This window comes from Excalfactoria chinensis, chromosome 2 (assembly GCF_039878825.1).
Source record: "Excalfactoria chinensis isolate bCotChi1 chromosome 2, bCotChi1.hap2, whole genome shotgun sequence".
NCBI classification, from domain to species: domain Eukaryota; kingdom Metazoa; phylum Chordata; class Aves; order Galliformes; family Phasianidae; genus Excalfactoria; species Excalfactoria chinensis.
The window spans coordinates 43,190,058-43,209,763 of NC_092826.1; the positions used below are offsets into that span (position 1 = coordinate 43,190,058).

General features: G+C 39.3%; 1 protein-coding gene across 2 annotated transcripts in view; it reads right to left on the reverse strand.

Annotated features, from left to right (window-relative positions):
* Nucleotides 1-789: 789 nt before the first annotated feature.
* The window catches only part of TAF4B (TATA-box binding protein associated factor 4b), a 71,794-nt gene continuing 52,877 nt past the window's right edge, over nt 790-19,706 (reverse strand). For both annotated transcript variants that reach the window (XM_072328904.1, XM_072328903.1), the window contains exons 14-15: nt 13,442-13,561; nt 790-2,641 (exon numbers count right to left, since the gene is read on the reverse strand). In XM_072328904.1, coding sequence (XP_072185005.1) covers nt 2,474-2,641; nt 13,442-13,561 — 288 coding nt within the window. In that variant the 3' untranslated portion in view covers nt 790-2,473. The remainder of the gene's footprint in view (nt 2,642-13,441; nt 13,562-19,706) is intronic.

Consider the following 19,706-nt stretch of genomic DNA (forward strand, 5'->3'; position numbering starts at 1 on the left):
TTCACCAAGGCCTGGGCTCTTTCTGTCTGAAATCAGGCCTGAAACTGCTGAAAAACATTTGGAAAATGCCTGCTCTTCCTCCTCAAGTTCTAAACAGAGACACCTTGCTGCGACAGCAGTAATGAAAACATGTAATTCTGCGTTGCAAGCAGGCAATAAAAACATTCAATTATCTTTTAAAGTTTATTAAACCTATCTATTTATCATGTAATTTATTTTCTTTAATACCTTTTATTTTAAACATCTCATCGGTTTGAAGAACAGGCAGGCCCATATGCAGATGCTCATCTGTGTTCTCCTACCTGCACTTAATTAATTGCGAGTTGCTTCAAAAACAACTTCGGACAATGCTTCCATTGCGCATTGCTGAGGTCTGAGAAGCTTCCTGTGTTTCTACTTCCCAGAACATGTGCTAAGTACTTCTGTACAGCTGATAAAAACAAACAGCTTTGTGCTGACTGACAGGGGAAGCTGGACAAATTGAGGGGTTGCTTTTACTCTCTGCCTCCCCCTCCCCATCCACTTGCCTTCAAGTAATTTTTTGCTCTGTCACCCAGTTCTGTTTAAAAACCTTAGAAAACAGATGCTTATCACTAACACTTCAAGTTGGGGAACAGTGCCAATCACGGTGATGGGCAGATAGCTGGGGCTCATTCTCAGAACCATGTCATTAGTCACGGTGATGACAGCTTCAGACGCTGAATTTCTCATGCTAGGAAAGAAACAAAGTTAGCTATTTGTTATTTTTAATAAAATAATTGCTTTAATGCAGTATTTAAAATAATTTTAAACATCTGATCAATAAGATACAGTACACAAATATGGAAAATGCTGCACTTTACATAAAAAGTAAAGCTAAGCATTTAATTATACAAAACAATTTTGCCTGATGCTATCAATATCTCGCAAACTATAGCTTAGTCAAAGTACTGCTTTTCTTATATATATATATATATATGCAATATATACATATATAAATAATTTACAGCATTCATTTGCTAGATTTCTTTACTACTGTTTCAACACACACACACAAAAAAAAACCTGACTCAAAACTTACTGAATTTGGTAACTATACGCAGTGGTTCTGATGGTAGAGGGTGTTTATCACTTTAGGTTTTAAAGTAGCATGCCAAATAGCCATAGGAAGCTTGTTCCTTGAAAGAAATTTTAGCAGGAAGCCATTCAACATATCAGTGCCTTTCCCACTCGTCCTGGGAAGCAGCCATGCTATGCAGCACCGTGTCATGGGAGCCAAAGTGACCAGAGGCTGGGGAGAAGGGTTTCCCTCCTACCACAAGGCAATTCTTACCAGCAGAGCAGAAAATCTTTGAATCTATTCTAGCAGTCTTAGTAATCTGGAGTCATCCTCCTTACTGAATGGAAACAAGGCAACTGACTAAACTATTTTCTACTTGAAAAGTTTCCCCATTATACCGCATTAGGGTATGATAAACATTAAGCAGACAACTAAATCAGTATTCTCAACAAAGCAGCGAATCCTGTGCTCTGCAGACACTATGCTTCTCCTTAAGAGTCTCTAGCTGTAAAGTTTCAGAATATTTAATATATCTCAAGTTTTCCCTTTCTTTGCAGTAAGCGCAGGTTTTGGTTCATTTCTTTCTAAATCTATGCTTAAATCCATTGCTATTTTTGTTGCTGTTGTTATCTACATAAAGAAAAAGGCAAGAGATCAGTTTCTTCTTTTTACCCTTAATCTTCAGGCTTCTTTAATCCCTGTATTCAAGTTCAGTAACTCCAGATTTCCCCAAACATCAAAGTACGCCCTACCTACCCTGCTCGATGTACTTTACCCATAAGAATGACCAATTGGTTCATCTTCCTTCAATCACTTTCCAGAAAGGGGAAGGGGACACTTGAAGTGATGTGGGGAAGAGGAAGCGTCCCTCACTCCTTCTGTTAGCTACTTTGCTCCACAAAGTAGCATTCAGTAGTAATTCTAAACCCAGACATTTTAAGGACATCTGATTTAAGGAGATTTGTTGAGACAAACAGGCAATACATTAGCATGTTGACTGACTGCTGGTTCATGAATAAATACAACTGTCATGCTGTGCAGTGCCTTTAAAGAGTTACTTGCCCCCTAGATGAAGCTGGATTAGAAGAAGGCACTACAAACAGATGTTGCAGATTCTGGAGTACTGAAGCAAGTAACATACATAAACTAGGTACACATATAGAGCCCTCAGAGCCTGCAAGACACATAAATGCAAGGTAGTCAGGGGCTTGTGTGTACAGCTCAGTGTTTTCACTGGTTTACAGACTGGTTTAAGCCAAACATTATTAAAAACCCTACCGGTGCTAAGTTAGGCATTTAATAAAAATGTTTATCTGTAAACAAGAGTTATCCTTACAACGGATCATTTTCCAGAAATTGGAATTTCAAGACAGTGCAACAATGCTTCAGTGTTTTCTTTGGCAGTAGACAGCAAGTTGAAATGTGAAATTCAAATCACTTCAGAAGAGCACGGTACAAGGTTAGAGAATGCTTCATCTCCCTCTCTTGTTCCATGCAGAATATCAAGTCCCTGAGACAGACACGAGTTATTCTTGGACGAAGAAGCTGTTTTGTAAGGCTAAAATTCGATGACCCAGGAGCAATTCCATTGCTGTTCAAACCCTAAGAGTAGAAGGGAAAAGAAAAGAGAAAAAGCATTAACATTTCATGTCAATACAAGTTTTTAATTCAAACTGGTTGGGTTGTACTGCCTACTTGCATAGAAGTAACCTGCTGATATTCAGCTTTACTTGTTACAAACCTGAAATCCAGATGCCCTTGGTACATTAGATAGTTCAAAAGACAAAGCAAACACATACCAGTTAATGGTTTACTCCAGTCAAAGCAATGAAAAAATTCTTCCAAAAAAAAAAATATATATATATTCTTTTTATCCTTAAACTACATTATTGTAAGATAAGTAACTGCCGTTTCACTGAAGTCATGCTGAACAGCTGTGCTTTCTCACCACAAGCTCACAACAAAGGTGGTACTACCACTGCTCCTGTGTAGAGCCCTGTGCTGTGCCCCTAGTTGCAAGAACTCCAGATGTTTACATCTCTTCTTAAAGAAAACCATCACTTCAATGGGCATCGGCCTTGAAACATGGCCAGGAGAAACTCTTACCCTGGCCGTCACCTGTCAAATGTCCTTTACAAAAGCAAGACATACACATGGTCAAAGCATCCGCGCATTCAGAGTTCTGTATCCAAGCCTAGACATTTCAGACAGCAGCCTCACTTGGTTATGAAAGCACAACTGGCGTGGAGATGATGATGTTTAGTAGTTGTACATTCAGGCTATTGGAATGAGCAACCTCCATGCATTCCAAAATGTCCTAAGATTCATTATTAGGAGTGGGGAGGAAGAAGATTACCATGAGCTGCACAGTAGACTGGCTACTTATCTTAGAGCCAATCTATGCTACACAGCCAGTCTCTTATCACTACTGGAGGGTTCTTGGTAATGAATGCAATTTGTACAAATACGAGTGCTCAGTCTCTGTAACTTCAGCACGGCAATGCCTGCCAGCATCAACACCACTTGGAGATGGTGTTGCTTGGATGCTGTGCTAACTATATCAATTCTTACCCTAACACTCTCTGTAAGACTTCAGCAAAATGACTTTGCCCACTTTGCTTAGGGAAATCCGGTTTAAAAACCCATGTGTTAGATACAAATACCAGTGGTGAACTATCTATAGCAGTGAATGCTACTGTTGTTAGGAGGAAAACACTGAAATTTATTTAAAAAAGAAGAAGAAAAGAAAAAGAAAAAAATGATTCACCAGAGAGCACATACTGTCCACAGAAAACCCAGGGCATATTGCAGAAATGGAAGCTGTATTTCTTACTAGCAGCATGCAGGGTATTCAGCACCATTTCATTTGCTTTACAGTCGATACTATTAAACACTATGAAATGCCATCATTTGAAACTTTCAGTTTGTTAAATGGCTTGGAACAAATGCGTGTGTGGGGAAGACTGCTGGCCACATAGCACAGAGAGGGCACTGCTGTCCTGGTAAGACACAAGGGGGTCACAGTTCAAGTTTGTCATATGACAGCCCCGAAGGATCTAGGGAAAAGATAGCTCTGCAATGCAGCTGCCAGCACGGGTTGAAAAGGAGGTCAGTCCAACAGGATGCGGCAGAAGGCCTGAGGCAACGTTATAAATGAAACAAACCCCAAGGGTTTGCAGGAACCCAACAGTAATGTCCTTTGTAATTCAAAGAACTTTACGGAGGGGAAAGTATTTTCTCTCTAAACAGTCATTAGACTAGGAGACTTACCTTTAGAAAGATGCAAACCAAAGCCACCTCAATGCAGTTTCCTTCCTAACGAAAAGAAGGCAGACATCACAGATCTCCGAGTCTGCTTTGGAAGCTATCAGAGCAGCAAGCTGTTAAAACAGAGAAGCTGCCCATGCTTGAGACAGAACTGTGGATTTGTTTATGCCTATATTCCTACCCATCGTGCCCAATGCAGGGACACAGACGGATGTTTTGCAGTAAAGTCACTTCCGAGGCCAAAGCTTATACTGGACTTCTGTTTGCTAAGACAGACAGTTCATATTCCTCAGTTTCACCCAGCATCACACAGGTCTATCAGAGCCGAGTACAGCATTTCAGAGGCTCTTCAGCTAGCTACTGAACATATCTAAACCAATGACTGCCACATCCATGTTAAAAGACCCCTCTGTCAAAGTGCAGGACGGTATAAAATCAAAGTAGTCACACAGCATAGATCATTCCAGCTCAGACTGGACTGCAAACAGGCTTCATATGGTCAGGGAACTCATCCCTACACAAAACCTCCTGCACGTCTCTGAACAGTTTACATGGGGATGAGCACTAACTAGCTGCCTTTCACAGCTGCATGGAAGCACGGGTCTTTTATGGGTTTTGAACACTGGAACAAACAGCATATTGTGATATAGTACCTGTCTGTTTGTAATAAAACATTTAAGGAACTAGAAGTAAAAACACTTGAAGTTATGTTGTCTGCATGCTGCAGTGAACCCTCACACACATGCTTCAGTATCAAAGAGCTCAACGAGTGTCGCACTCTGAGCTCTCCAGCTGATGGAGATATACTTCATGGAAGGGCCCTCTGCGGCTCTGTTCCCAGAAGCCTGCTCTTGGGCAAGTTCCTGCTGCGTAGCAGGTCAACCCCATCCTTCCTTAGACAGGTACCAGCAGCCCTTATCTTTGCATTTCATATACCTCTTCTTGAACAGAAGCTCCCTGATGCTGCTTTTCAGACATCAGTATTCATGTTAGAACAACACCAGTCTGTACCTTACCCCCAGATATCTCTATTATGTTCCCTCCAGTGGGGCAGCAAATTGATGTGCAAAAAAAAAAGTAGAAAAAAAAATGTCTTGTTAGTTTGGGAGGCTGTTCACAGCACATCTTCTGTCTACCCTCAGACACCTTTGTCATCGTTTTCTGAAAAGAACTGAAAAATAAGGCTTTTTACTATCAGTACCTCAGTAAGCAAACAAGTAGGGGAATTACCCAGCACAGGTACTGCCTGCCCAACAGGGTATCAGCAGCAATGCTGCAGCTTTAGTATAGCTTACAGACCCCATCTGTGAGTTAAGGAAGGTACTGCAGCAACTGGGCTCTGAGCTACTGGAAACCACCTCCGACAGCATGCAAGGCAGCTGGCTTAAAACCAGCATCACAAGGCTACACAGGCTGCAGCTCTGTGCTTCACATACCCTCAGAGTCCGATCAAATCAGCAGCACTGTCAGAGCAACGTGCTTTTGTGATCCCCATGGCCTTTTGTATACTCCTAACAGAGATCAGTTACTTTTACTGACTGTGGCAACAGAAAATACTGTGGAGCTCCTGCAGCAGTTCCATACCTGTTTTGCAGCTCCTGTTGTCAGGAGGCTGCTCCTGAAACACAACTTTAAGATCTTTAGAGCTCTCTCCAGTGGCCAGACGAAGAATTAAATATTGATTCTCTTTTCAAAGGCAAAAGCGAATTTGTTACAGAGTCACAGTAAGGCTACAAGACAAGACTCTTCCTTTACCTGAGCCACCATCATACTCCTAATTCTTAGTCTCCAGTGTACTTGGAGAACACATGATATAAAAACCTGCATCTTAAGCACTGGCAGGAATACCAGAGCTGTTCAGAGCTATTACGCAGGACTTAAAGCAACACTCAAAGGTCAGCAGAACCCTGCCTTCCACCAACCTGCTCAGTGAGCTCACCTGGCAGAGAACACATTCCCTTCCCAAATTTAATGGTTTCACATCAAATGCATTCTGAACTTTCAGCTCTCAGCATGGTTTCACAGAGGTGCACTTTAAGGCAGCAAACTTCAGTCAGATGTTAAGAGTCATAAGCTCTCCTTTTAATTTTTGGTGAGAAATAAATACTTTTAGGCCTCAAAGCTAAGTTGCCAAGAGAGTAAGATACCAGTGCAGCTCTGCCGTGGATTACAAGAACATCACTAAAAAAAGGAAACAGTCAGAAGACAGTTTTTAATGGCATCTGCAAACACTGAGAAGTTACAGCTGTTTGTAGCAGATTCACTGTTGGAAGGTGGTACAAACAGCAGCCAGAGCAACTACTCTAATTCAGGTTCAATCCCCAGCTCTGTCACTTGTGGCCACACTGAGTTCTGTGACAGACAGTGCGTCCTGCACATCAGTCTCCTGTCTCATAGAAGGGAACAGGAGGTTAAAAAAAAGCCATAAACACATGAAGTGCTCACTTTTTTTGGATCTCAACAAGAAAGGCACCCTGTCAGAATTGTGGAAATGCTGATTATACAAATAAGAGCATAATTTAGGCTAGAATCAATTTAGTCAAAGCAAAAGTAGTTAATACTTTGGTGGCAAACCAGCATACTGATTCTGCCTATTCTGTCAAGCCTTGCAGTCTACTAGAAATATACCCACACTCTCAATGCTAAAATACTACGCTACTCAGTGTTTATAAAAATGATTTATGTTTTAAGATGTTGTTTTTGTTGTTGCTGTTTTTCATACGTGTTGACATTTAAATCTCATAGACCATTAGGACAGATCAAGCTGACGTCTGAAAGGCTCAGATCTCTGTTTCCCGACTGTTTCGCATACAGCTGAAAACAAACATGTATATTTATGATGTTATCTGTAGTCTACAAAGAAGCCTCACCAAGCTGTCAGATCTATACAACAGAGAACGCTATCCAACTACGCGCTTTCCTCAGATTTCATTGCAACATTCCTACAAGTCCTTTCATATGTAGACAACAACATGCTTTACATATTGAAGCAAATTACTGTGAATGCAACGTCAGTTTATTCACTATTATGCCCAAGATTCATGTACGCATGTCAATTCGTGTGGCTACATCAGATGCTTAATCTGTACCTGGAGGTAATGAATACTATACAAATATGTCATGTTAGTTAATAGACAATTATTAAGCTGAAATTTTCTGGCTCTTTGCCACATCTTTTTAAGCAATGTATTGTCAACTAAATTATAAATCTCTTGACCCTTCACATGTCATCAACATTTCTGCGTTACCAATATGTTCAGCCTAAAGCTACAATGCAATTAGTCATTTAAATTGCAGATATCTTTCTCACATAAGAAGAATTAAGTTCCTATCTAGCACGGAGAAAGCACAACGTGGGCCGATGAACTGTGGTTCTGAAATGCATGAATGGCAGTCAGGAATATTTTGGCCTATTTACAGGGGGAAAAAATTCACATCAAGTGTATGTATGGCCTAGACTGACAGCAGCCAGGAAATTCAGAGCTCAGATTGAAACTCCATAGCTGATAGGGGTTTGCACGCATATCTGCGCTGCAAGATCTAAGTAGTATAGCTTCAGCATCTTTTCCAATACCTTCCCCAAAGGTATGACTACTCTGTAGGCTCTTCAGTCATCCAACAGCTTGAATTAAGAACTAGAAACCAAAATCAAAAAAATCCATGTATGTTATGCATATGCAAAGTAGAAAAAAAACGAAAAATTCTCCTGTATTGCTTTAGACTTAAGTCTCAAAACAGGCTAGGACAGAGAAGGGAGAGAGAGACTGACACAGAGAGACACTCACCAAGAGGAAGAAGAAAACCTCTCAAGAATAGAAAGTGATTTTGTAGCCTGGATCTGAAGACCTACTTACATCAAGTAGTCTAGGTATAGGTAGTCTAGGTATAGTGATTGATTTTAGATCCAATTGCTATAGCTTTTAAGAAAATACCTTATAAGATTACCATGTACCAATACCAAAAAGCAGTCAAAAGCCTCTCTATACCCCTCAGATACAGACAGGGCAGCAAACTCATCCTTCTTCACTGCAGAGCCAAATTTAGTTCACATTCAGGCACAGTCACAATGAAATCACAGTCAAATATCAAAGAAGATGAATTATGCTATTGTGTACTCTCAGGAAGTCAGAAAGGTGGCGGTAACTTCTAAAGCTATCACTTCTAATAGTGTAAAGCCACATGACCCCTCCCTTGACTACCACACATGCTTTTCCCAAACATTAAAAAAATAAAAAAGCAAACAAACCAACACAGTAATTTGATTGTCACACTGTGGGAAAACAAACTTTCCCTTCCTCAGTCATTTGGTGTTCCTTCATTTTGCAGGAAAGGACTTGTTGCTCAATGGCTTTTCTCTTCCTAGGTCAGCCCAAAGAGTATCTCCAAAGCTTAAATATGCACCATTTACAGAATATGTTTGATCCACATGCATACTGGCATCCTAATCTGTAAAACAAGCAGGGTAAATTTAAGTTCTGCTAACACTGATTGGATGTGGCACAGAGGTTGCCCTAAAAGAGGAGACGACAAGCTTGCTTTCTCCACACGCATTCAATATTAAAAATGGAACAATAACCAGCACAAAAGATGTATTTCTCCTGTTTCTTCTTGCCAAATTTTCTTCCAGAAGGAAAATGCCAACTTAGTTGTGCCCTGCAATATTGGAAGATGTGCATCACCCCCCGAAGTACGTTATTTTATGCTTGTTGACAAGAGCTAGGTGTTTTACAGAGAGAATATATTTGAACAGCTATACACTGACCCCAAGATTTCACCTGCACCATTTGCTTCTGCAGCAATATCCCAACGTGACCAGCCTGGGAGAAGGCAAATGAAGAATACAGTGCAACAGCACTCTGTGGCAAGGCAAACCTCAATGCTTCCAAATGGCCACTGTATTATCATGAAGCTTGAAAACAGATGAGGAAAAAAACACTCTCCTAAAAAAGTTATACTGACATGCAGGCATCCAATAGAGTTATACTATATAAAGTAAAAGAATGGTCCAACCACAGTTCTTTTCGTGCTGATCAGAAGAGTAACATTCAGTCTCTTTCAAAAAATAGCTCTTTTTCTTCCCTACTGCATGATAGTGCACAAAAACACTGCTCTTAGTTCACGATGGAAGACAAGATGGGAACTGTAACACTTTCAGTTGAAGGAAAAAAAAAATCAATAGTTTCCAGACTCAGAACTGCAGCCTGATTCCTCAGGAAAAACAAAAAGGAAGTAATCTGGGTGGGTTTTCAAACTTCTAAGGCTGCGGTTACAATGAGAACTAGACAAAACCATTTTCAGAAAGGCTTTGACATCAGAAATGCAGCAAAATTAAATAAAAAATAATCTTGACTGTTTCTCAATATTGAACACATTAAAGTGTATGTTACTAACCAGTAAGGAAGCCATGAAACGGCACTTGAGATCAGGCAAATAAATCTGTGGCTTTGTTTTTACAAGAAGCGGTCTCCCTTTCTTCAATATAAGTTACATCTTAAGTCTTCCTACTCTTCATTAGTATTCCCCACATGCCCCCAAGATGGAGAAGGATAAAGGAGCAACAAATACACCAACCCCAAAACAAACATGAATCAAATCTAAAAGACTCTCCCACACTTTTGTACCGAGAATAAGGACCAGAATGAGAGATGAAGATATCACCACTTCTGAAATACAAGTAGCACCAGTTACCACAACAGACAGATTTTCTTACCACGATCTTCTGAAATTGCTGTTTCTGAACAATACTATCCAAGCGTCAAGTTGCAATAAAGTCAACGTGCAAAATAAAATTAACGTGTAAAACTGCCCCAACTAGTGTTTGAAACAAGAAAACTACAGAATTTCCAATATATTGTTTTGGTTTTTTTCCTGGACCTGACTTTTTAATTTTGTGATCTTTGTGGATTTGCCCCTATTACCATTTCAAGTGCAGCAATGCGTAAGCAATAAATAAACAGGGTAAGATACAGTTTACCACTTTTATGATGCTTTTAGGCCCAAATGAGTTGAGGAAAAAATCCTCTGGGCAGGAGCATCTGGGCAGGATTTATGTTCATTTGTTACCTGCCACTCTGCAAGATGATATGCCTGCTTGTAAGCAGGTTTTTAATGTAAAGCATGTGCCTGTGATCCATCACATTTTAGGTCCAGAATTAAAATAATCCATAGCAGGTCTACTTAAGTAAAGAAATCATAACTTAAGAGAATAAGATGTTGTGAATAACTAGTAATTGGGGGCTCAAATATCCCAGGAAAAACACTTTCCAGAAGAGGTACAAAGCCAGGTGGTTGAGTGTGGAAGAAGCAGATACTCAGAGCCAAGGAACCATCTCAAAAAACACATTCATTTGTGGAGAAACAGTCTTTTAAACCAAGTGCTGTTCTACACCCTTTGCACTTACACTACAACAGAAGGTACCAAAACCAATTCCAGTCAAGTCCATTAAGCTGTACTCTTTCAGTATCTGTAACATTTTGGTACAGGAGAAATGTACATAAGAAATATGCTTACAGTATTTCACTTTTTCAATAGTGTAACCGATTATTTCTTCCCTGTCTCTCCAAATACCCCAGGGCTTCAGTTTACATCAATAACAGCTTGAAAGAATTCATTTCCTTTAATTACTACAGTAGGCAATGATTAAAAAAGCTGAATGCACAACTTTGCTGTAACAGAGACTTAAGAGCTACAGATTCTGTACAAAGAACATAAGGCAAGTTGAAGAAGACTGTTAAAAAAAAACACATCAGTGATTTCATTCAATACTATCAAAGAATCACTCATATTCAGGAATAATTCCTTCCATCGCGCCTGTCTGCCAAGATACTAGGCTTAAAAAATGGTCACAGGAGTATTATGCACAGATTTACTTTTTGACATTGCACAGTCGGGAAGTTCTGACATTTAATATTATTTGTGAGTGAAGCTGTCTGTATTTGCAATTTGAAATGAGAAAGTACATCCTGCCTGTTTAAATTATTCTCAGACAGGTTGCCCGAAAAGATGATTTTAAAGATGCCCAAATGTGTATCAGCCTAAGGCCATATTGTACTTGCTTTCAGTTTCAAAGACCTCCTTTCATCTCTGAAGAATGGAATGTTGTTTACTGCTCAGAATGTTTTGCCATGTTATCATGAATGTATTACAAACGTTCTGCTTCTTGAAATATAGTGTTTGTCTAAACCATTTTTTATTCTACATGAGAAGTCTTAAGCCTTTTATAAATCTTGTTTGGATATATTGGGACACTTAAACACTTAAGTATAAAGTGCCTTCACAAGTTTGTCATCCTGCATAATTTCATAGAAAAAGAAAATCCTGCAGAGAATCAGAGAATTACTTATAGTAGCATGAAGCTTAAGTTCTAGGCATTGGAATGCAAGCAAGAACAAAAGTAGCTTCATTAGCAGAATTTCTTTCCCCTTTTTCCCTTACAACTCAACAACTAGTAAGGCAATCTTAAGAATAGCAGATACATTTGTGATAATGGCTATGGTGAGTTTTAGGCACAGTTTGCAGGTTCTTTTTAAAAATGACCATGTAAATAACAGATTGCCAGCTTATAATACCAACACTTTTCCATCTCATTTTGGCACAATTCTGTAAAGCTTTTAATAAAACCAATATACTGCAGCTGATGAGAAATAACTGAAAGGCACCCAACAGGCAGACTTGTTAAATATTCAGAAACAAATCTGGCAATAATCGTAGGAAACCACTAAGAAGAAGAGGAAAAGTTATTTGATAAAAGCTTGGGAAAAAAGAGAAAAGGAAGGGAAAAAAGTTCTCATTTTGAACTCTTTTTTTCCAAATCTTTCCAGGGGTATTATATAAAAAAAAATCTGTGATTCCAGCTCCATGAGAATGTGCATTAAAAAACAGGAGAGAAGTAAAGAGCAGCTACTCAAAAGCTTAGCATGTTGCTTTCTGTAGCATATTTAGACACTGATTACTTCACTTTACATGGAATAAATAGCAAACCTTTAAAGACTAATGGGTGTGACTCCATAACAGGGCAACAGAAAAAATAATAATAATAAAAAAAGTTTATCCTACCCCTTTAGAGAGGTCTTTTGTCAGGTTGAAAGGAAACCTACAGCCCAGATACCCCTGCTGTCTCAAGTTATGTTGCAAATATCAGTTGAGATTCATACAAGGTCTTCCCAGATTCCAACATATAAAAAATGGGAGAGTATTTTCATTCAAGAACATATTTAAGCTTCTGAGGATACAAATAGAAAAAAGAAGCCTCAAGGTTTATCAGAAAGAAAAAGCACCGTTTCTACCACAAGTTACTTCCTGGGGCTTCTGCTCATTGTGCTTAGGTCACAGGCCAAGCAGCCATTCACTTATGCAGCATTGAGGCTCCATGAGAAAGAATGGCAAACCTGGCAACATTTGAATCACAGCTGGCAATACCCTTCTCCTGTTTCCAGCCAAAATGATGATGTCTAACAGAAGCAGGCTGTCAGTCGTCTTGGAAAGAACTTCAGCAGTCTCATTAACTGTTTCCAGGTGTTGGAAACAGTTAATCTCCAGCAGAACATTAAGAGATACGTTCAGACCAAGGTCTGCTAAAAGCACCTTCAAGGCATTTTTAAAGTGCTGGATGAGACAGAAAAAGAGATCTGACTCACTGCAGGAAGAGAACGGTCTAGCTTTATGTATTTATTTATTTTTGGTGGTTTGTTTTTTTGTGATTCAGCCAAGGCAAACGCAGAGCGCAGTTAAAAAGAGTCCCTATGCATTGCCCATAGAATGAAGTACACAATCAAATTCCACATTCATTTCAAAAAGCCACCCAAAACTACCATGATTTCAACTGGTAAGCAATGACAACTAGTTGCCATGGAAGACTACTACAGAAGTTACTCCGAGCCACTACTTGATTCAGTCAACACACAATATTCTTCGTAGCTCTTCATATAACACAAACATGCCCATCAAATTTACCACAAGTAATCCTTGCAAGTATCTTAACACACGGACTGGTTTCCTTACTGTAGGTAACCAGTCATTTTGTAAAAAGAAAGTTCCTTTTCCCTGTAGGAATTTTTTCCTACAGTGAAGAACGAAAATTGTTCAATATAAAGACACAACACCATCATGCAATTCATTGCAAATCATCTCAGTACCTCTGTCCCAGATCCAGCATTTGATGAATCCAATGGTCTCTTTTTCCTTGGTCCAATGGCTGCCAAAGCTGTAAGGTTAGCTTCTCTTTGTTGCATTTGTGCTAATTCCAACTGTTGCATCTAATTCAAAAAGAAAACACCGACATTAAATACAGTACACAGTATCCCAAAAGGCTAGGTCGTTTTTTGTTGTTTATTTTGTTGTTTGTGTTTTTTTTTTTTTTAAATCATGGTTTCAGACAGTTCTGTAATGCTTTGTGCAACAACATACTTGACAGCATCATTTCCTTTCTTTCTGGACACTCTTGACAAATTCCAATAAGCTGTTCTTGAAATATTAACAGTCTTCAGAGGCATCAATGCATAAATAATGTTTTTTATGGAGACTGCACTGTAATATCCACGGAGTCACAACGGGAGCCTCTCCACTGGTTTCTTACATCAGAAACCGTTGCTGATTAGCAAAGAACATTTCATCAGAAGTAATGTATGCATTAGTATTATAAATTGAAGTTACTGAGCTCTATGGATTAAGAATATGCCTAGTACCCAATCTCAATTCACAACTGTAAGACACTAAAATTCTTCAAGCTGATTTACTCCAACCAACCATAAACTTCATACAGCCACTCTGAAATATCGCATTATCCAGCTAAACAAGATGCTTTCAGTTCACTGATGTTTTCCCCTGCCCACCCCGATAATATCTGAATCTCCAAACATATCATGCAACTTAGAGACATAGATGTATTGGCATATATTTGGTTTTCACTCACCTCCAAAATCCCTCAATGCAAAGACATTCTTAGAGACAACCTCTGCCTGACTTAGATACACTTAGGATGGGATTATTTATTTAAAGTCAGATCAAATAGCCAGCATATCTCTTCAGCAATATTTTTATGAACCTCAAGTAACAAGGCAAGACTTCCTTTTCTTTTACATGTCTGAGGATAGAAAATAGCCTCTAGAACAGAGAAGGAAGAAGGAAGAAGAAAGGCATATGTCCACACTTCAAGATACGTACTATTTTGCTCTGTTCAATAGATGCCAGCTGTTTCAGAGCTCAGCCCAGTCAAGCCTGTTGACAGACTTGCTAGCTTGGATTGCCCCTTTGCTAATACAGCTACGTCGCTTTCAGATGCTTCAGCTGTCCAGCTGGGATCACGGACAGAAGGGAGCACTCTACCTGAAGAAAACACAACTTCTCTATTTCATCAGGCTGAGTTTGTCCTTCATCACAAATCTCAATAGAAGAGAACTCTTGAGAACTCTCAAGCGTTTGATGCCAGTCTTTGGATTGTCTGACATGCAACTGCAATAGTTCCACTCTCCCTGCTCTCAGAACTTATAAAATCTGTTTGGATCGGAGTTCTCTGCATGCATGTGCGTGCACGTGTTTTTAGAACGTAACATACATCCACAGCATGGCAGCAAATTATCCAGTCCTCCTCCCTTTCTCCCCCCCCAGTCATTAAAAAATTAACTGGAATTCCTCGTTCAGTCAGTACAGTTATTTCACTTATTAAGCCTGAAGTACACTGCTTGCACTTAAGCTTTTGCTTACAGAAAAGTAGCAGTACTTCTGCAACATTAGATACCATCACTCACTTACCACATGCTATTCTTGCTCTTCTACTCAGTGTAAGCATTTACAAGTTTATTCATCAGGATTAACGTAGTTCTGTGCGCTTAATATCTTTCCCTCAAAGCATTTTCTTTCTTCAAGTTACACTGCTTTGTTTACAAGAATGCTTTTATAGCCTGTAAGGTTTTACGTATCCCTTAAACTTGAGAAGCGCTAGTGCTCCACTGTTGTCCAAGGCTACCTCCAGCTGGCCTAACTGTACAAAATGTTTCAGAGCTAATGGATCTTTCACCAAGCAGTTCCCAAGATGATGCTGGAAACACAAACACACAATTAATCTGTTCCTACAGTAACTTTTCCACCCCATAACCAGTCAGATCATTCAAATCAGTCAGAATCAGACAAATGCTTCAGAGCAAAACAAACAAACAAGGAAACTGCAGTCTTGTTGCATTCTTGACATCTTGGGTTTCTTTTTGAGATCATAGTTAAGACAAACAAATTTAAACATTCAATTTCATATTGTACTCAACAGATTCCCAGTCACGGATACAGGCAATCATCCAAATTACAGCAAAGCCAGCAAAGCCATCATTTCAACAAGTTCTGTTCACTTTAGAAGTGTAGTGTTAATGTCCAACCATTGTGAGAGCAGCTAAAGGATGGGGATATGGAAATGGTGAAGATAGCATCAAGGGACAGCTGAGGATACTGACTGGCTAGCTACTGTTGCATTTTCCTAAGCAAAATTAGGAAAAATTAGGCAACCAGGCCGAGTCAAATCTTTTTTAACTGGCATATTCATAGCACACAAATTAAGGAAGAAAGATCACTGCAATACGTAAAAGGCATTAAGACTAGCATATACACCACACTGAAATACAAAGCAAATACATCTAGCATTGTTTCTCATCTTGGGGCTGCTTTTTTTTTTTTTTTTTTTTTTTTTTAATAATATCAATATCTCTGAATAAAATAGGATATAAATAGAAACTGTCACATTCATACTTATATCTTGAAAACAGATTATTTTTATGTCTTCAAGACAGAAGCGTATAATGAGGGGCAGGGTGAACCTGTCAGATGCTGACCCACAACTAGCAGGTTTCCCCCTCAATCCAACCTACTTCATCTACTGACAGATGCTGCTGTTCTGCCATGATGGAGTCAAATACATGCTCCATCCCAAATTCATTCCTCAGGATCGGAGTGAAGAGGGGACAAGCTCCAGGCGAGAGGCAGATGAGCGCTCCTGCTCCCCCTCTTTTCTGATTTTTACATACACAAAGAGTTACAGTACAAAGAGTTCTAAAAACCTGTATATAAAGATCAAATTGCTATGAAAACGTCTCAGAACTTGTAAAATAGTCTTTGTTGCTGCTGGCCTTTTTAATAATAAAAATAGGGTTTAAAGTCTGGTCTTGCAGCAAGCAGGAATCTCTAGGGTGACACAATAACCATTTTAGCTAATCTGACCTGCAGCACAAATCAAGAAGTAAGGTATGTTTTAAAGGCCTCCCTTATACTGAAACAGCATTTGCAGCATGGCTGTAATCACACAAAATGAAAGGTTTTCAAATTGACCTCTCTGTTCTTCACTCAATCCTCTACTGGGAAAAATATTGCTTTTTCTTCTCACAGAAATTGTAATCACGACGCCTCGTATCCACATTTCAGAAAATATGCAAGATCTATTTTTACTGTTACATCAATGACATCTTTGGTGGCATTTTAATATTCACAATTAAATTTTAAGCTGACAACAAGAAGCACTTGGGATGAAGCGTTGAGACTTTTTAAAGTTGATACTACGTGTTGCTTTTAAGCCTTCTGAGCTAAAAAGTACATGACACATGATTGTTCACACTATCAAAGCTCCAATAATTCAAGCCATGTAAATCTAGTAAAGCTTTCCCTAAACCTGCAACGAAGAATCCCTTAAGCACAACAGAAGGAAAGAGAAAGTATTCTCTACTAGAAATAAAGTAAACTCATTCATAACAATTAATCCATGAAGCAAATGGCAGCAAGTGACTAATATCAAGTAAAGAAAAAGGAGAGCTACCTTCCCAAATGCATCTCCACTTTTGAAAAGGAGTAATAAAAATGCTTGTGTTCAGTCACAAAGCAGAACACGATTCCAGTATTTGGTATAAGCTGCTTTCACAGAAGAAAAAGTGCATGAAACATTTACTCTGTATATTGTCAGTAACAGGTCTGAGGTTAAAGAGGAGCCAAACAGATAGCAGTCATCCAGCACAGTGCTGGCAGTTGACAGGCAGCTCAAGAAATTCATGCTACTGCTTACATCTGCAGGAGTTCTGATACACAAAAGTAGTAGGAAATACACTGAGATGGAAAGTTAAACACTGCAATTCTGAATTGGGTTTTAACTGATAGAAGGGAAGAGACTAAAAAGTGTATCTAGAAGACACTGGTTTCAATATCAAGATAAGAGAAAGGACTAGGATGTCTCCACATGCAACGCTGTAGACTGACAGAGTATGGGACAGATGAAATAAAATATTTAAAGTAACAGAAGAACTGGCAGGAAAGGAAAGCAGGGAAGGCTGAAGACAAGTTAATGTATGCCTAAGGGTTATGTGTGCTACCCAGCAATAAGTACATCAGGAGTAATAAAAGCATTACAGCAGATGAACAAGAATTTGTGTAAGACTTGCAGAGGGGAAAAAGAGTAAGGGCTACAGGCATACAGAAGAGGTATAAGACCCAAATTCTTCCAGTTTCCACAATGAAGAAACTAAACAATAAATCGATTAATATTAAAATATTACAGATAAGTCAAAGCATCTGTCACCAAATGACAATATTTCCTTCTAACTAGCTTGCAGCCAAACACCTACATGTGTATATATTATTGCCCCTTACTACAAGTTTTAAACACCTTAATTCTCTAAGGTGGGGCACATAATGCTCTGAAATAAATTCTCACTTTTTTATCCATTCTTTTTTCCAACCCCTCTTTTCAACTGATCTTTCACTATGTCCCCCATCAAATGCTTTTCAATCTTCCTGTTGTTCTCAGTTACTTCTCCCCTTTCATTGTCTTTGGAAGAAATCTTCCCAATTTCTGGCACTCCCTTTAAGCATTTTAAAGAACTTGTGACAAAAAAATGAAAAATAAACCTTAAAAATCCATTCTTGGTTCTGAGCCTCTCACACTAGTTGTCATAAAGCTCAATGAGCATTACTGCCTCCAGCCTCTACCTTTCCTATACAAAATGTTCTGCCCTACAGGTTGAATGCTGCTGAATAGAAGAGTTCTCATACGGGGCATTCTTTGAAGAAAACTGACATTTGAAGGCAGCATACTTAAACATTTACTATCCTCTCTCCTCTTGCCTATAATGCAATTTCTCTTCTTGTAATTGCTTCCTTTCAAACTGTTTTAATTAGCCATACAATTAGTTTCTACTGACTTTTCCCTCTGTTGTAACTTAAAAGTAGAAAGGCAGAATAACGTCTACTGGGTTGATATGCAGCCTGACTTACAGAGTAGTACCAAATACTGTAGATTTCTTTAGAGTTAATATTCCACATAGATGCTTCAGTGGCAAAACAGGCCCCAAAACAGCTGCGACCCCAAGACCAGGTGCCTTAAATATTTATACCCTAAAGGCTGCAAAATGTTTTGGAAAATAACAGAAAATTTTAGCAACGCCACCATGCAGAAATCTACCACAGGTTAGGGGAAGAAAAAAAGAGAACAACTGAAAAGTTTTGTTTCTCCTTCAGTTGATACTGACATTTTCTAACACATAAATAATAGCTAGGTACCTACAGATTTAAATAAAGATTTAAAGAAAAAAAAAATCCAGGAATTAAGAAGTGACTACACCCTAATTTTGTCCATTCTTGATAAGAATTTCTCAGGTTTGGATTGTACAATTCATTTTACTAGCTTTCTAACAAATATTTATGTATTTCTGTGTTCTCTACAACAACTGGGGTATGCTCAGCCTCTGCACCCCATCAGTTTGTCTTAGAGGCCCAAAGAAGTTCACATGTCTAGCATCCAGCAGTAAGAGAGCACCAAGTTCTGTGTGTTGTTGGATACAGTTGAGGCTACTTTTATTGTGAGGCCAAGAAAAGGCTACAGCACCCCACCAAAGCTATCAGCTACCCCATAGTTTTCACCATTTTTGATGCTACTTGTGAGAAGAGTGATGATCATTGCCAGCAGACCCACAATATCACAACAAAAGAGATAGACAAAAGATCCATACTTGGCTGAACATTAGCCAGCAGCGTGTCCAGATGGCCAAGGCCAATGGCATCTTGACTTGTATCAGAAATAGTGTTGCCAGCAGAAGCAGGGGAACAATCATCCCTCTGTACTCAGCCCTGGTGAGGCCACATCTCAAGCGCTGTGCTCAGTTTTGGCTACCCCACTACAAGACAGACATTGAGGCTCTTAAGCATGTCCACAGAAGGGCAATAAAACAGTGAGAGGTCTGAAGCACAAGTCTGATGGGGAGCAGCTAAGGGAACTGGGACTATTTAGTCTGGAGAAGAGGAGGCTCAGGGGAGATCTTACTCTCTGCAATTATGTCAAAAGAAGCTGTGGTAAGGTGAGGGTCAGCCTCTTCTCCCATATAACTAGCAACAGGATGAGAGGGAATGGCCTCAAGTTGCACCAGGGGAGATTCAGGTTGG